Source organism: Paramisgurnus dabryanus, chromosome 9 (assembly GCF_030506205.2).
Source record: "Paramisgurnus dabryanus chromosome 9, PD_genome_1.1, whole genome shotgun sequence".
NCBI classification, from domain to species: domain Eukaryota; kingdom Metazoa; phylum Chordata; class Actinopteri; order Cypriniformes; family Cobitidae; genus Paramisgurnus; species Paramisgurnus dabryanus.
Genome location: NC_133345.1, coordinates 32,394,982 through 32,411,981, shown reverse-complemented (window position 1 = coordinate 32,411,981; position 17,000 = coordinate 32,394,982). Strand labels below are relative to the sequence as shown.

Below are 17,000 nucleotides of genomic sequence, written 5' to 3'. Positions count from 1 at the left end.
CAGTCACAAACACAACACTCCAAAACACAATGAACAATAAAAGATGAAACAGACATTCATGTGAGACGTCTACAGGACATCATAAAAAGTCAGTTTTACTACACTTGACCTAATTATACTTTGATTTGACTTGCAGGCACTGTGCAAAGATAACATCTACAAAGCTCTCAAGTTCTTTGCCAAAGGTCACGGGAAAAACAACGAACCAATCCGAGGATATGTGTTGACCTTCCTCATTGCTGTGGCCTTCATTCTCATTGGTAAATAGAACATGGAAATAAAGTTGTTTAATAAGAACTGATGAAGATGAACAACTGATGAAGATGTTTTGATTTCAGCTGAACTCAACACCATCGCACCCATCATTTCCAACTTCTTTCTGGCCTCATACGCTCTCATCAACTTCTCCTGTTTCCATGCTTCATATGCCAAATCTCCAGGTCTCTCTCTACACACACACAACATTAGGGTGACCATACGTGCCATTTTTCCGGGACGGTTCCTGGCCAGGATATCCTTTGGAGGTCGCATTGGTCGACTGCATTTGTCATCGAAGTTTATTACTTTAGGCTCTATCTATTTCAAAATAAAAACAAGCATTACATTTCAAGGGAAGAATGAAACTACAATGATTTTATTTGTTTTTAACTTAACGATGTATGCGGTCGACAAATACAACATCCGGAAGATGAAAAATGGCACGTATGGTCACCCTACATAACACAGGCCTAATAATGTCCACTGAGAGTTGAGTAAAAATCAGGGTTTCTGTTGTGTTAAATGTGTTTGTGTACAGGTTGGAGGCCGGCGTATAAATACTATAACATGTGGTTGTCTTTATTCGGAGCGGTTCTTTGCTGCGCTGTGATGTTTGTCATTAACTGGTGGGCAGCGCTTGTCACCTACGGCATTGAGTTCTTTCTTTATATTTATGTTACTGTGAAGAAACCAGGTAAGATGAGTCTCATTTCACTTCGCTATCAAAAATGCTTTGCATACAAAGTAAAGTTGAATGCATTAAAGGTCACAACCCTAACTGAACTCTTTCTCATGTTTGTTTATCAGATGTGAATTGGGGTTCATCGACTCAAGCAGTGACATTTGTGAATGCAGTGGACAACGCTTTGACTTTATTGGGTGTAGACGATCACATCAAAAACTTCAGGTGAGAAAGGGACGAATCCCATCAAAGTTCAGCATCTGATCTTTAGGTGTAAATAATAATCTGAGGGTTCTTGTGTGATGTTGTAGACCTCAGTGTCTCGTGCTGACCGGATCTCCCAGAACTCGACCAGCACTGTTGGATGTGGCACATTCATTCACCAAGAATTATGGCTTGTGTTTGACCTGTGAAGTCTTTCTGGTGGGTTCTTATATAAAGACTTAAAGGCTTTCTACACTATATCATCATCACTCACATAGGAATATTCACCTCCAAATATAAAGAAATTATTTTTTGCATCAAAGAAAAAATAAGCCTGTGTTACACTTTGAGATGTTATTCGAGACACATTTCTGTTTCTGTAATGCATCTAAAAGTCAGTTCTCAAACATTAAAGGGGACATTTCACTTTTTTAAGAAGTAAAATAAATCTTTGGTGTCCCCAGGGTACATATTTGAAGTTTTAGCTTAAAATACCCCACAGATCATTTATTATAACATGATAAAATTGACACTTTTTAGGTGTGAGCGAAAATGTGCCGTTTTTAAACTGTTGATGTAAATTTTAATCTATCACTACAAACTATATATCGTTGGAAAGGTATAAGCCTCTAGAATATGCATTTTTTTAGTGAGTTAGTGATTCATTTATGAAGAGAGTGTGCCTCAAAACATTTATATCCTGCTAAATGTCGCTGTCCCACCAGCAGGACGCCTGCGTTTACTTCAGTGTTTGCATGTGCATTCTTATCTAAACATGACAAACTGTATATCGTTTATAAACTCCAAGAGTGTAGATTTAACTTAATAGGGTGGGGTGACGCCTAAGGGGTTAAAATGCAAATGAGCTGATCTCTGCAGTGTTGTGGTTGGATAGTGCAAATTAAGGGGCAGTATTATTATTATAAGACCCCCTTCTGACATCACAAGGGGAGCCAAATGTCAATGATCTATTTTTCCACATGTTTAAAGAGAATGGTTTACCAAAACTAAGTTACTGGGTTGATCTTTATCACATTTACTAGATTGATAAAAGCACTGGGGACCCAATTATAGCACTTAAACATGGAAAAAGATGTGACACAAACACACATACCGTATACTGTACGTAAGCTCCAGAGGCAGATTTTGTGTTATTTGATCTGTTTGCCAACATTTATTCCAGGTACAGTTATATAATGAATATTGTATAACACATCAATTAACTCCAGACCTTTAACGTCCTTCATTTATGAAGAAATTATTTAACAATACCTGTCCATAAAACAGCTTTTGAGACAACGGTCCCATTACTTTTGGGAAAGTTACAGATTAAACGACTGTAATACCTAAACTCTTCATCCAATTTAAAAGGTGAATATCCTCTTAGTAAAACTGAAAGTCTGCACTTTAATTCATTTTATGACTGTAACTGGAATACATGTTGGTAAACAGATCAAATAATTTTAAACTGGATTGCATGGGTTGTCACCAACATCTGGTGAAAATGTCATGTCAAAAGCACCTTTAGAAATATATTTACTAAAAAATTGTGACACGTTCAATACTAATTTTACCCACTCAGATTAACAAAACTCTGATGTCTGATGACGTGACTGTTGTGTGTGTGTGTTTGTGTGTTTAAGGGTCCACGTGACAACAATCTGTCTGAAATCAGTGCTGCTGTTCAGAAGAATCAGCTGTGGCTCAACCAACAAAAGCGCAAAGCATTTTACACGGCTGTAGTGCGAGAGAACCTGCGGGACGGAGCAGAAACTCTGATGCAGGTCAGTCAGACTCGCAACACACATAACACACAAGCACCTGCGACAAGCATCACACATCCAACACCTGTGACACACATCATAGCAAACACCTGCAATGCACAGCGTACATCCAACACCTGAGACACGTGTAGCACACAAACACCTGCAATGCACAACATACATCCAACACCTGAGACACGTATCGCACACAAACACCTGTGAGGCGCAACACACAACCAACACCTGTGACACGTGTAGCACACAAACACCTGTGAGGCGCAACACACAACCAACACCTGAGACACGTGTAGCACACAAACACCTGCAATGCACAACATACATCCAACACCTGAGACACGTATCGCACACAAACACCTGTGAGGCGCAACACACAACCAACACCTGAGACATGTGTAGCACACAAACACCTGCAATGCACAACGTACATCCAACACCTGAGACACGTATTGCACACAAACACCTGTGAGGCGCAACACACAACCAACACCTGAGACATGTGTAGCACACAAACACCTGGAATGCATAACGTACATCCAACACCTGAGACACGTATCGCACACAAACACCTGTGAGGCGCAACACACAACCAACACCTGAGACATGTGTAGCACACAAACACCTGCAATGCACAACGTACATCCAACACCTGAGACACGTATTGCACACAAACACCTGTGAGGCGCAACACACAACCAACACCTGAGACATGTGTAGCACACAAACACCTGCAATGCATAACGTACATCCAACACCTGAGACACGTATCGCACACAAACACCTGTGAGGCGCAACACACAACCAACACCTGAGACACGTGTAGCACACAAACACCTGCAATGCACAACGTACATCCAACACCTGAGACACGTATCGCACACAAACACCTGTGAGGCGCAACACACAACCAACACCTGAGACACGTGTAGCACACAAACACCTGTGAGGCGCAACACACATCTAACACCTGAGACACGTATCGCACACAAACACCTGTGAGGCGCAACACACAACCAACACATGTGACACGTGTAGCACACAAACACCTGCAACACGCATTAAAATCTAAATGAACACCTGTGACAATCATCAGAGATGTGTGTGTGTGTGTGTGTGTGTGTGTGTGTGTGTAGGCATCTGGGCTCGGCAGAATGAAGCCAAACACGGTGATGTTGGGATTTAAACAGAATTGGAGGACAGCTGATCGACAGGAAGTCCAAAGCTATGTAGGAATTCTGCAGTGAGTTTTCAAACTATTTCTCTGAATCTCCTGCTCATTTCTCTCCTCATATAGACACACACTGATTGTGTTCTCCCACAGTGATGCCTTTGATTTCGAGCAAGGGACCGTGATATTGAGAATAAGTCAAGGATTGGACATTTCACATATCCTTAAAGCAGAAGGTACGACTTTCATCAACGCAGCGCCCGCTCTTCTCAGTTTTAAATGGCATTTGAATATAAATGTTGTGTAACCTTCAGAGGAGTTGGAGCGTCTGATCATGGAGCAGCATGCGCTGGAGATGGAGGAGAACGATTTTCAGCCTCAGGGAGGAAAATGGTTCTTCAAGAGGTCCAAAAAAACCTCCACAAAAGAACTGACCAACAAAGGTACTTTTTACATAACATCAATTAAAGCCAAATTATACTGAGAAGTGATCCAAACCAAAATAGGTGTCTGTTTCTTCATCTCTGACTTTAGGAGAGTTTCTTTATTCTTTCTGAACGTGTTAAACAAATCTATCTGTAATCTACTAAAACCACTAAATAACTACATGAAGAAAGGTGAAGTATTTGCCAATGTATGGTCACTCATATTCGAAATTTAACACATCCCAAATGGGGGACGGGTGTTTAAGGGCACCTCAGCCATAACCTGCGGCCGTAAGACTCAAACCGGCAACTCTTGGGTTACAAGCCCTACTCTCTAACCATCAGGCTACGATTACATTCCACTATAAATACTTGAAGTCAGCAGAAGATCAAATTCACCTTCATAAACATGAAGACTAACCTGTACTGTCAGCTCCTGCAGATCCACTCATTCACTACTGACTTTAAACCTAGAAAATGAAATCAGTGTCATCTAAACAAGTGTAAAGCATTTAGTGTTTTGTTTAAAATGATGCTGATAATGTCGGGGAGGTGAAGCTCTTGGATGTTTTCTCCACAGTTTCTCTTGACGTTCCTCAATCGTGTGATCTGGCTAAGATGAACCAGCGTCTCATGGAGGCCAGCAGTCAGTTCAAGAAGAAACAGGACAAAGGGACGATAGACGTTTGGTGGCTGTTTGATGACGGAGGTGAAAGAAAATCATCCACATAAATCCACCTGTTGATGTTCTTCTTGAATGCTCATGTTGTTACTGTGCAGGTCTGACGCTTCTGCTACCTCACATCCTCACCACACGAAAGAAATGGAGGGACTGTAAACTCCGAATCTTCATCGCCGGACAGTCTGAACGTATTGAACAAGACAAAGAAGAGTAAGTCAAGATAACACACAAATAACCTCTCAATGATCTTTAGCTGGAGTGTTGACTGCTAACCATTGTGTTTTATTCATTACTGTCGGTCAGAATGCAGTCACTACTGAAGAAATTCAGGATCAAATGTGATGAGTTCAAAGTTATAACAGATATGAACGTGAGACCCAGCACAGAGAGGTACACAACTCAACACAAACACACAATACAGTACATTCACTGACACACATCATTCACTATATATATATATATATATATATATGTGTGTGTGTGTGCTTCTCTCAGCTGGAAAGCCTTTAAGGACGTGATCGAGCCGTTCCGGTTACATGAAGGATCAAAAGAGACGAGTCAAGCTGAAGCTTTGAGAAAAGAGCATCCCTGGAAGATCACAGACGCTGAACTTGATTCCTTCGATGAAAAGGTACAAGAGAAAAAACATTTAGATTTCATGTAAATCCTAACACTACTCTGTTGTGACAAGAATCTCCACAGTATTCACACTCAGAATTACAAACTTTCCCATTACACGTGAAGCAAAGGCAGAAGTTTGAATTTGACTTCAGAGCCAATGTTTTTCACTGTTTACTTGAACAATATTTAAAATAGTATTTTGTTGTCATAATCTTATTTATTAAGATTACAGGCCAAATACAAAATACAATAGGTCTATTTTATTTATTATTTTTGTTTCATTTTAACTTTTTTTGATGCCAGTGAAAATTCTGGCAGGGCAAGTTACAAACTGAACCCCAATTTTTTTTTTATCCCTTGTAGTGAAGTAGCCTACATACTAGTACAAGTACAGATGCCCCATACAGCAAAAAATATTTACATTTTCAAGTATAATGTCAAATATGCAAAAAAATATATTTGCTGAGATATATTTTGAAACGTTTACAAAAATGTATTTTTCACCACTATATTTTTGGCAATTTTTTAAAATCTATTTTAAAGCATTGGAAGCAAAACTTATGTTACAAACCTGTAAACAACATGTTTGAAAATATTAAAATTAAATATTTTTAAATGCAAAATTATACATATAATTTTATAACTACTTATAGACGTTTCAGCAGTAACAACATAAACAAACGACTTTTGTGGAACAAACGTAACTTCTGTTAAACTCTGCTAAAAATCAATAACATCAGAGTCCTTTTACAGTAGTTTACTCCTGATACCAAGTAAAATAAACAACAAGTAGATTACCTTAGTTCAAATCATAGATAAAGTATATAAAAAACTACACTGAGTTAACGGTAAAATGTGTACTATATATATTCTATGTTAACTACAGATCGGCTGCCAAACCTCCCTTCACATAGCACTGATCCATGATCGCTGTCTCCTCTCGTCTTTAGGAAACCAAAACATTTATTATTTTCAACAAGGTATTTCTCCGAGAGTTCAGTTTAGCCACTAACCAGACCATTAAACAAACAGAGACCGGAAGTAAAGTTCATTCCAGATCGAGAATACATGTGCATCTGATGAAAGAGTCTATACATTTTATACTTTTACTTTATTTATACAAACTTTTATATTTTGGCCTGGAAAAATATATATATTTTTGCAATATGGGTTTTTTGCCCCTGAAATACATTTTAAAAAATATGTTAATAAATGATGGTTAGTTTTAACCTTTAAACATATATCTCAAAATGTATATTTATATATTTAATTAAGCTTTACTTTCAGAATGTATTTAGCATATATTTAAAACGTATTTTTGATCAAAGAAATAATTTTTTTGCCGTATAGGGCAGTCTAAGTCATTAAAAACAACTAAACAAACAAAGCAAACTGAATTAGTTTAATCCTATACCGTGTTACTTCTACAGACAAAGCTGCAGGTGCGTTTGAATGAACTTCTGCAGGAGAGCTCACGCGCTGCCAAACTCATTGTGGTGTAAGTTATTATAACCTCTTTACCACAGCCTGATGTCTACCTGTACACTGATCATATGAGTGACATACTGGCTGTCTGTCTGTGTGACAGGAGTTTACCCATCGCTCGTAAAGGTTCAGTCTCTGATCATCTCTACATGGCCTGGCTCGAGGCGCTCACAAAGAACCTGCCACCTACAATCCTGATCCGAGGAAACCACCAGAGCGTCCTGACCTTTTATTCCTGAAGCAGTCAACTACTTCCTGTTAACCTTTCACCAATACACTGCTTGTTTCACATATTATTTTTTACACAGAAGTAAGAAGGTATTTATTAGTACATAGCAACACTGATCATCACCTTGTAGTTGATGTGCTTGCACTGGATCGGTGTTTCTTAACCGGGGAGCTGAGGCCTAAATGAGTTAAGATATTTCATAGTGGTTGGTTATTTTTATACAGCTTTTTTTTAGTTATGCTATCTAAGTGAAACTATAAAGGGCTTGAAGTTGAATGGGTTGAGATCCACTGATCTGATTTGTGGTAATGTGTAGCTATAGCAACAATCACATTTGATTCGTGCACAGCAGTGCACACACAATATAAACGCGTCAATATATTATCAAATGATTTAGTACGATCAGATATCAGATTTTAACAGTTATTCTTTTGTAAATATGTTAACTAATGCTTTATTGTTATGTTACATTGCCAATCTTGTTTATATGTATGCGGTACTGGGACAGATATACTGTGAAATTATTTCATGCTACATTCTTATTCAATGATATTAAAGTTTTATTTATGATTATTTAAAGATAATTAATAAATACATTTTTGAAAAATACATCTGAGTCTTTCATATTGTTTTATACTCTGTCTCTCTGATGTGCATGGTGTGTCAACGCCCTTTGTTATTTTTGTGGTAAAAGTGTAGCACCATGTTTTTTTTTTGTGTATACAGTACCAGTACCAAGAGCAATTTACACAAACCAGATTTAGATGATGAAAACTCTAGATCAATCAGATACAATCAATATAAACGTGATTATCAGTTAGTTACCTCAACGTTTTGCAACTTTGTTTCTTCGTCCAGATGAGCAGGGCGTAAAGCGTTGATATTTCGCTTTCTTCTGCTTGTCTATAGTATGCACTATGAATATGTACTTAAGTATGTATGATGAAGAATAAGCTGAATGTGTATCAGAAGTGTAAAGTGATTTTTGTGGAGGTGTAAACAGTGCTCTCTCTGTGATGCAGTGTGTGTAATATACAGCAGGTGGCGGTAACGCGTCTGATAACTCAGCACACATCAACACGAGAAGAAGACCATAGATATGTATAGTAAAGGCCTTTATTCTATATTCTTTAGTAATATACTACACAACATTAAGAACAAGTTGGAAATGAAATGAGAAACTTTGGAATGAGGACACATTAATATCTAGACCCCGTATTGTTTTACACAGCGCTTGCTTTATCAATTATTATTTATTATTGGTTAACATAAATCAGGTAATTTTAATAACTGTGGTATACCAGAGACTGTGGAACAATCTATAATGCAATTATTCGTGAGTTGAAAACAATATGTCAGATAAATATAATTTGAAGATAACAATAATGAAGTAAATAAGTGTTTAATTTTTTATGGTTTTTTTCTACAAAAAATATGCTGTCACCAATCAAAATCATGCTCCATACTCCAGTCCAGTAGGTGGCGGGAATGCACCTTTAAGTGGGTTTGTCAACCGCAATTAAAAAAAAGAGAAGAAGGCGGCCTGCTGCGGCTTGCGCATGCGCACATCAGGATGTTGACGAAGAGTCGATGTTGTGTTTCTCTCGCTTATTCTTGCGTTGTAAACGGACGCTGCACTGGAGGTCAGAGTTATTAAAACTTTAATCCAGTAGAGCCACACACTATTATTACATACAAACATACTAGTGTTTTGGTTTGATCAGCAATGATATTGCAGCTGTAGTTATGCGTGCATGTATGTATAGCGTAATCGCATTTATACATGCAGCCACACTATAGCGGCACGTGTGCTCGTTATATTTACAAATGTAAATATGTACAAAAGTACTCAAATGACTGAATATACGGTCTTGTGTAATTATCATTAATTTGCGCCGCTATTCCTGATTGGCTCACATGGAAGCGCGTGCGTTCCTTTCTCCAATGAGGTAGATGCAGAGGCGGTCACTGATTTACCGCCAAATTCAAAGTCGGACACAGTCAGCCGCGCGCTTCCACACCACACACACATCTCTCTTTGTTCCCGCGCTGTGCGTGTTGTAGTTAAGCATCTGAAGTAAAATGCCGTGTTGTGAAGCCACAGGTGCCGTTTCCCCGCAGAAGAGGTGCAGGAGTCACGCGAGCGAAGAAAACATGGTGTTAAAAATCGCCAAACTGACGGAGAACGCCACGACACCGACTCGAGGATCGAACCTAGCTGCGGGCTACGACTTGTACAGGTGCGAGGTTCACGAACGTGCTTTACTGTGCTGATGTTTGTGTTTTCCCGCCACTCACAGATGTTGTGTACTTTAGTGGTGGGATGTCAGGTCTTACAGATCACATTCGTTTAGTATCACAACGGAGTTTTCTTTTTGAGCCAAGTTTAGCTATAAGTTAGGTTAGTGAATGGTTTGTGTGTTGCCGGTTCTTCGATGTCTGTGCAGGTTTGTTGTTCGCTCATCTCTTCACTTTCTCCGCGTGCATTTAAACTATTAGCAAATCCATGCTCTCTCTCTCTGTGTACACTGGTAAAATACCTAGTTACACTTAAATCAAAAAAAGTTTAATCAACTTGAGTTGTACTTTTTTGAGTGTTCCGCAGTAAACTGGCTTCTTTCAGAGCGCGGGTCTCCTTCCTCTTTCACATAAGGGTATGATGCGGTGTTGCCAGAATCTCGCGAGACAAAAAGCAAGCAACCAGACCCTTCTTCTTCTTGTACTGTTTATTGGCGGTTGACAAGCCAACTTATGGTGTATTACCGCCACCAACTGGACTGGAGTGTGGAACATTATATAGAAAGGAGTACAGTATTAGAAAAAAAATAAAACAAAAAAAATTAACTCTTTGTTAATCATTCTATTCTACAATCTAATCTTGTGCTTTTGAGATCTAATTAATTCAGTTTGCACTATGGATTTTCCTGTACAATTAAGTAAATCTGAAGGATGACATTGCTATTACCAAAGTTTCTAATTTTATTTAATAATTCTTCTTTCTCTCGATTATATTTCCCACATTTCATTATTACATGCTCAACAGTCTCAGGCTCATCTTCATCACAAAATTCACATAAACCTGTTTGATGTTTCCCTCCCTATTCTATGTAAATATTGATTTAATCCACAGTGTCCAATTCGGAGTTGAGAAATAATAGTATCATTTAGTGCTGCACAATTAATCGCATCGCAATCACGATGTCAGCATGTGCGATTATATGACAGCAAAATGTTGCAATTATATTAAATAAATAAATGTGTGGACTTGTTAACACAAACTTTCTTATAACAGTTTGATGATTTTCCTTGCTGTTTAAAAAAAGAAAGAAAAGAACAAAAAAGGCAGTGCACGTGTGTGGGTGCGTCGTCACTTGTGTGTGCGCAGCGCGGAAATACCAGAGCGAAGATGGATGCAGAGGAGATTGACAGTGATCTGGTCGCTAAAAAAACTCTACGTCTGTTGTATGGCGGTATTTTGGATTTTGGATTACTGACACTGAGCAGTTGCTACATCACGTGGCAATACGAAAACATTTCTAGTTTTACAAATACACATTTAAGCATTATCACTAAACTGTGTGTGGATTTTCCTTAAAACCCATCAAGTTGACTCATGATACCATTTATTACAATCGCAACCGCACATTGCAATATTAGCATCAATAACCACAATGGGAAAAATTTCCCAAATCGTGCAGCCCTAGTATCATTATTCCTTTTATTTAAAACCATTCTTCATTTACCAACATGTCTTTGAATATTATGAAGATGTCTGCCTTTTTTCCCCATCCCACATCTCTTGCCATTTGATGCTCATAAGTTCCCGAATTCTTCCTTTTACTTCAGTTTTACTTAGTGGAATTTTAAAATCAATATCCACATGCTCCAAAGCCTGCTCTTAGCTAATTTGTCCACCTTTTCATTGCCTTCTACACCTACATGTGCAGGTACCCAAAGAAATCTCAAGATTATTCCCATATTTTGAATTCTATTGAGTAGTATTTCACAGATTATATCTTGTCTTGAGGCAGACTGTCCACTTTTTACACTACTTAAAGCAGACAGTGAATCTGAACAAATAACAGTCCTTGATGGTTGAGCTTCTTCCACCCATTGGACGGCTAGTAAGATAGCTATTAGATCAGTAGTGAAAACTGACGCAAAATCAGAAGTCCTTTTTTGGATATTTATTTCCAAACTTTGCACATATACTGCTGAAGCTGTACGCCCCAATAGTGTTAAGTTCCTTAGATCCATCTGTATAAACTTGGATCATTGAATTGAAGAGTATACCTCATTTAAATACTGTTGTACAAAACTTTCCACAGGAATTGACATTTCATATTTAAATTGATGCAAATAAAGATCAACTATAGGCACAGGGAATAACCATGGAGGTACAATAGGCACAGTTGGACTAACTTCAATTTGAATAATACCCAAATTTGTAGCATCCTTATTTGCTGTCCAACCAAAACTTCTGACATTATTTTTCCCGTATTCCCAGCATTCCTTTGGTATATCCTTAACTGGGTGACTCTCTGAACGGCCTTTTAAACTAACCCAATAACTCATTGTCAACTGTAATCTTCGTATACACATGGGCATTTCTCCTACTTCTACTTGTAATGCTGATACCGGAGAGGATCGATAAGCCCCACAGCAGATTCTTAACGTTTGAGCTTGGACTACTTCTATTTTCTTAAGCAAGGAAAAAGACGCAGATCCATATATTATACATCCATAATCCAACACTGACCTTATCAGGGCTTTTGGTCATTTTTGAGTTATATACATAAAATGAAGTATAAAATACGTTAAACAATAGTTATACTATAAACTATACTATAAACTTTAAATATTTGGACTTTAAAATAAGTAGCTTTCGTTACACACATTGCACATGATCGTCAGAACCAGCCCCCTCACAAACGACCTGCGTTTGGTTCTACGACGACGCCCTGCTTCACTCCTCAACTTGGTAGAACACGTTGTAAAATATATTGTGAAAAAAACGATGAGAAAACAAGATGGGAATAGTGAATACAATTATATTGGACATAAGTTATAAGAATGAATGAAATATTGTTAACAGTTGTGGTGTGCGTAACTAGGCAAACACGTTTTTGTTCACATTGCATGACGTCATCAAAGTATGTCCCAGAACGTGCATACTCTTTTCTTCACAAAAACAGGACATACTTTTAGGTCGTAGTACAAGTAGGCAAATTGGGACTCAGCATAGATGTCGCCTTGGGGTTCTAAGCATGCGTCAAAACCGCTGCCATCTTGAAACAGGGGTCTTGTCATAGGATGTATCTAGGTAAAGCTGCTATCTTCGCTTGTACTTCAAATTCATGGATGATGGCAGACTTTTGTGCTGCGTATGGATGTTAGGGCTACTAGCACTATACATTATAGTTAGAAAAAGTAGATTTTCATAATATAAAAACTTTAATTTTTTTCTGGACTCAATGCTAAATAAATGTCTGCCTGTTGAAATGAACCAAAAGAAAATCACATTCATGACGATTTATGGTGATTTTATTTCCCATACACCATTGCCTACAATGACGCTGATGCGGGGTTTCCCTGTTTCAAGATGGCGGATCTACTTGATGCATTCAGTCCAATGAACTGCCGTAGCCAAGGTGACATCTAGTCTATATATCTATGAGCGAACCCCCACCTGCTGTTAGCATCCCATTGACTCCCATTCATTTTGGCGTCACTTTGACGGCGAATAACTTTACAACTGAGGCGTTTAAAGACTTAATTTTTTCCATTTAATTATTTCTAAAGAAACACGGAAATGTATAAAAGGCTCCATTACCATGTATCTTACGTTATGGCCCAGTAGAAGCAGTTTTTGTGAAAATAGGCTAACGATTGCGTCATAACCTGCGACTCTGTCACACAGTAGAGAAATTACCGTATGGACAGGAAGAGAAGCTCGTAGGCAATATTTTACTGTCTATGAGGAAATCGGGTGGACGTGGAGGCACAAAGAGAGATTATTAATCAGAATACTTACCAAAATGTACTCCTGTTCACGCTCGCCGTCTCTGCAAGGTTCGGTGGTGATTCAGATTTCTCGTGGCACGGCTATTAGAAGACTTACAATTGTCAGACAGGTTGCTCACGTGACATCTACATCATTGAGCTCAGTTTGAGTCTGCGCAGTACGCTCGACCCCCAGGAAGTGACTTCACTTCTAATTGACTTCACTTTTCTCTGTTGAATCCAATGGGGTCGCTGTGTCCAGTTCTTTTACTGACTTTCACATCATGATTATAGTGACCAACGTTATCACGGTTATCAATATTATCATGGTTTTGTTAAAATGAGATGGAAATTTCCCCAAAGAACACACCCTGAAAACATTTGAACAAGTTTTATTTTTCAAAAACACAATTTAATATTTCACGTCCCTAAAATTATTTCTGTGGTAAAAAAATAAATAAATCTGTCTAATAATTTTACCGTGAATGAATACAATACATTATCCCTTAAATGCCTTCTTGTGCAAAAAAGCTATGTTGCATATGCGTACCTGCGTCAAACAAATTCTGGCTGGACAGGACTAACAGTGAGTTTTCAAAATCACGGTAATCAAACACGGTTGTAATGATAATTACATTTTAAACGATAATACTAACCGTCAGGACATTTTATCATTGTTTACAGTGAAACCGGTAATCGTCCCATCCCTACTCTGCACAGTGTCCCACACCACAGGTTGAATCCATTCTTTTACTCCTTTCTCCAAGTCTTTGTTATATTTATTCCCATATTTCGCTCACTTTGTCCCAGGCATTTGTTCCTCCAAAACATTCTCCTACAGTCCAGTCAGTCACCATCAATTGCAACTCGTGTGCATTCATTTAAAGTTTACGTCACTCGCCGAGTACTCTTTCCTAACCAGAAAACAAAAAGATTGCCCTGCTCTGCCTCTGATTGGTTAGTACTCGTTGCCATCTGGGTCAGAGCCAATTAGAAGCAGGATGTGTCTCCTGTATGTAGAAAGGGTAGGGACAGAGAGAACAAACTAGACAAACTCCTACATTTAAATAACAAATAGAAAATATCTGAGTGACAACTTTTTATGAAGCTGGTATCAAGCCAAAATAAGCAACTACACTTTAGAAACAAGCCCAAAATAAACACGACCCGCAACTACCAATATTTGTAAGCTACTTTACAGAAAAACAAGCACATAATAAGTGGACTTGGCAACACTGGTATGATGCAGGATTATTCAAATCTTACCCTGGGGCACTACTCAGGCCCTGTCCCAAATGGCGCACTTCATGTGGACTTTCGGTCTCGTGGCCTTAAATTGCGCGTTCTCGCTTAGTCTACGAGTCCGTAGGGTGTCCCATCTGTCATTTTTACGCTTTGAAGTGTGCTCATCAGCGCCTCCTTTGCCCCCTTGATGCGGTCTTCAGCGAAGCCCGCACTGCAGCAGGCTTCGCGCACTTTGCCAACCCAGAAGTCCTTGCGAAAGGGCAATCAGACCAATCAGACGACGGAAGGGAGGAGTTCACACTGACGGGCAACTTCTCTACCTAGTTCCGGTGTGATGCTCGAGTCTGTCCCAAAATACGACTCCGGTGCACCCACGTGGACTCGCATCAAGGGTCCCTAAAGTCTGGACTACGTGATGTCATCAAAGTGTGGACTCTGAGGAGGACCACAAGTCCGGAGTGTGCCATTTGGGACAGGGCGAGAGTTTAGCTCCAACCCTGATCAAACACACCTGAGCAAGATAATCAAGGTCTTCATGATCACTAGACAATCACAGGTGGTTAAGGCATCTAATTACACTAGTTGCCAGCCACCATTAAAAACCAAAAAGATGACGACGGGTGGTTAAGTTTGATTAGGGTTGAAGCTAAATTGTGTAGCGCTCGGCCCTCCAGGTTAAGATTTAAATAGACGGGTGCTAGTCTGTCCTCCCATGTGATTGGACAAAGTCCTGCCCCTGCCTGTTGCTGAAGATTCGGTTCTCCCGATGGGACTCGATTCTTCTGGTTCTCAACAAAGAATCTACTCTTAGAACCGACACATTACTAGTGTACTGTTGTGTTGTATTTGTTTAGTAAGTGTGTGTTTGTGTTGCAGTGCGTATGATTACAGCGTTGCTCCTATGGATAAAGTTCTGGTGAAGACGGATCTCCAGATCGCGGTTCCGCACGGATATTACGGCAGAGTCGGTGAGCTGCAGATTAAAGGAGTAGTTCAGTCATGAATGATAATTCTGTCATTTCCTCACCCTCATGTAGTATAAATGTCTTTGTTCTGATGAACAGGAAGTAAGAGAGTTTCAGGCCCCATTCACTTCTATAGTAGGAAAAAAGAATTTGTATGGAAGGGAATTGGGGCTCACAAAGTGTTTGATTACAAACATTCCTTCAAAATATCTTCCTCCTCATTTATCAAAACAAAGAAATGTCTACAGGTTTGTAAAATATGAGGGTGTGTAAATGACGACAGACGACACAAAACATACATCAAATACACAACATACAGTTACAGACGCACACATGTCACATAATCCATGTCAGTGTTGATTTCAATCCTGTGACTTAATCTAGACCATAAAGCCTCTTTCTGTGTATAATGTTTTAAATTAATTAAAAGCTGATGATGATGATGATGTTTATAAGCCTTATTTTATTTTTAATATCTTCTGCTTTAATATCTGAGGTTATGTTTTGTCTTGTAGCTCCTCGCTCAGGTCTGGCGGTGAAGAACTTCATTGATGTTGGTGGTATGTAATGTACCTCAAACTCATCTTTAGTGTTGAATGTGTGAAGTGTGATTGTGTGTTTATTGTGGTGTTTTGTGTGTTTGACAGCCGGTGTAGTGGATGAGGACTACAGGGGGAATCTGGGAGTTGTGCTGTTTAATTTTGGCAAAGAGCCTTTTGAAGGTGAGATCTATTGCATCAATGCAATGAACTTTGACCTCACATCTTAATGATATTGTTCAGTGTCAGTTTAATGTCTTCCAGCGCTACACAACAACACACACAATAAAGTAAAGCAGATGAATTGAAGCAGTTGTGTTTTGTGTTTGTAGTAAAGAAAGGCGACCGCATCGCTCAGCTCATCTGTGAGAGGATTTGTTACCCGGAGCTGCAGGAGTTAAAGGTCAAGAGAGTTTTTCTTTTGTTTACTCATCACATTAAAGTCGTTTACATGATGTTTGTTTGTTTGTTTGTTTGTTATTTCAGACACTGGATGAAACTGAGAGAGGTGTGAACGGCTTCGGCTCTACTGGCACAAACTAAACCATCGGTTTCTGATTTTAAATATGTAAAATAAAAGTGATGAAATATACATTGTACTACAATTGTTTACTAGGAGTCATTTTTATGCTTGGTTAAGTGTTAGTAGTGTTTGATCTGTTTTGAATTCATTTACATGATCTATATGTCCAATAAAAAAGATTTACTTTGTA

At 38.8% G+C, this 17,000-nt stretch overlaps 2 protein-coding genes and 1 long non-coding RNA gene across 7 annotated transcripts in view; 2 read left to right on the top strand and 1 right to left on the bottom strand.

The window, feature by feature from the left end:
• Positions 1–8,836, top strand: part of slc12a1 (solute carrier family 12 member 1) — a 16,752-nt gene extending 7,916 nt beyond the window's left edge. The window contains exons 12-26 of the mRNA XM_065257935.2: positions 137–260; positions 339–440; positions 797–952; positions 1,066–1,165; positions 1,252–1,363; positions 2,788–2,928; positions 4,059–4,165; positions 4,247–4,329; positions 4,408–4,536; positions 5,099–5,227; positions 5,299–5,410; positions 5,504–5,590; positions 5,696–5,831; positions 7,252–7,319; positions 7,410–8,836. Coding sequence (XP_065114007.1) covers positions 137–260; positions 339–440; positions 797–952; positions 1,066–1,165; positions 1,252–1,363; positions 2,788–2,928; positions 4,059–4,165; positions 4,247–4,329; positions 4,408–4,536; positions 5,099–5,227; positions 5,299–5,410; positions 5,504–5,590; positions 5,696–5,831; positions 7,252–7,319; positions 7,410–7,545 — 1,722 coding nt within the window. The 3' untranslated portion in view covers positions 7,546–8,836. The remainder of the gene's footprint in view (positions 1–136; positions 261–338; positions 441–796; positions 953–1,065; positions 1,166–1,251; positions 1,364–2,787; positions 2,929–4,058; positions 4,166–4,246; positions 4,330–4,407; positions 4,537–5,098; positions 5,228–5,298; positions 5,411–5,503; positions 5,591–5,695; positions 5,832–7,251; positions 7,320–7,409) is intronic.
• The window catches only part of LOC135739864 (uncharacterized), a 27,729-nt gene extending 13,919 nt beyond the window's left edge, over positions 1–13,810 (bottom strand). For 3 of the 4 annotated variants that reach the window (XR_010529054.2, XR_010529058.2, XR_010529055.2), the window contains exon 1: positions 13,570–13,810. This is a non-coding gene — a long non-coding RNA (uncharacterized lncRNA). Of the gene's footprint in view, positions 1–4,939; positions 5,101–13,569 lie in introns of those variants that run through there. The other variant, XR_010529056.2, reaches the window with a different exon arrangement.
• dut (deoxyuridine triphosphatase) lies at positions 8,978–17,000 on the top strand. Of its 2 annotated transcripts, none has more exons than XM_065283843.2 (7): positions 8,978–9,178; positions 9,640–9,775; positions 15,660–15,751; positions 16,264–16,308; positions 16,396–16,470; positions 16,620–16,690; positions 16,774–17,000. In XM_065283843.2, exons 1-7 carry the CDS (start codon positions 9,109–9,111, stop codon positions 16,828–16,830), a joined length of 546 nt encoding a protein of 181 aa, XP_065139915.1. In that variant the 5' UTR covers positions 8,978–9,108; the 3' UTR covers positions 16,831–17,000. The 2 variants fall into 2 exon arrangements, with proteins under 2 accessions (XP_065139915.1, XP_065139914.1); XM_065283842.2 differs by having other exon boundaries at positions 9,070–9,178; positions 9,634–9,775.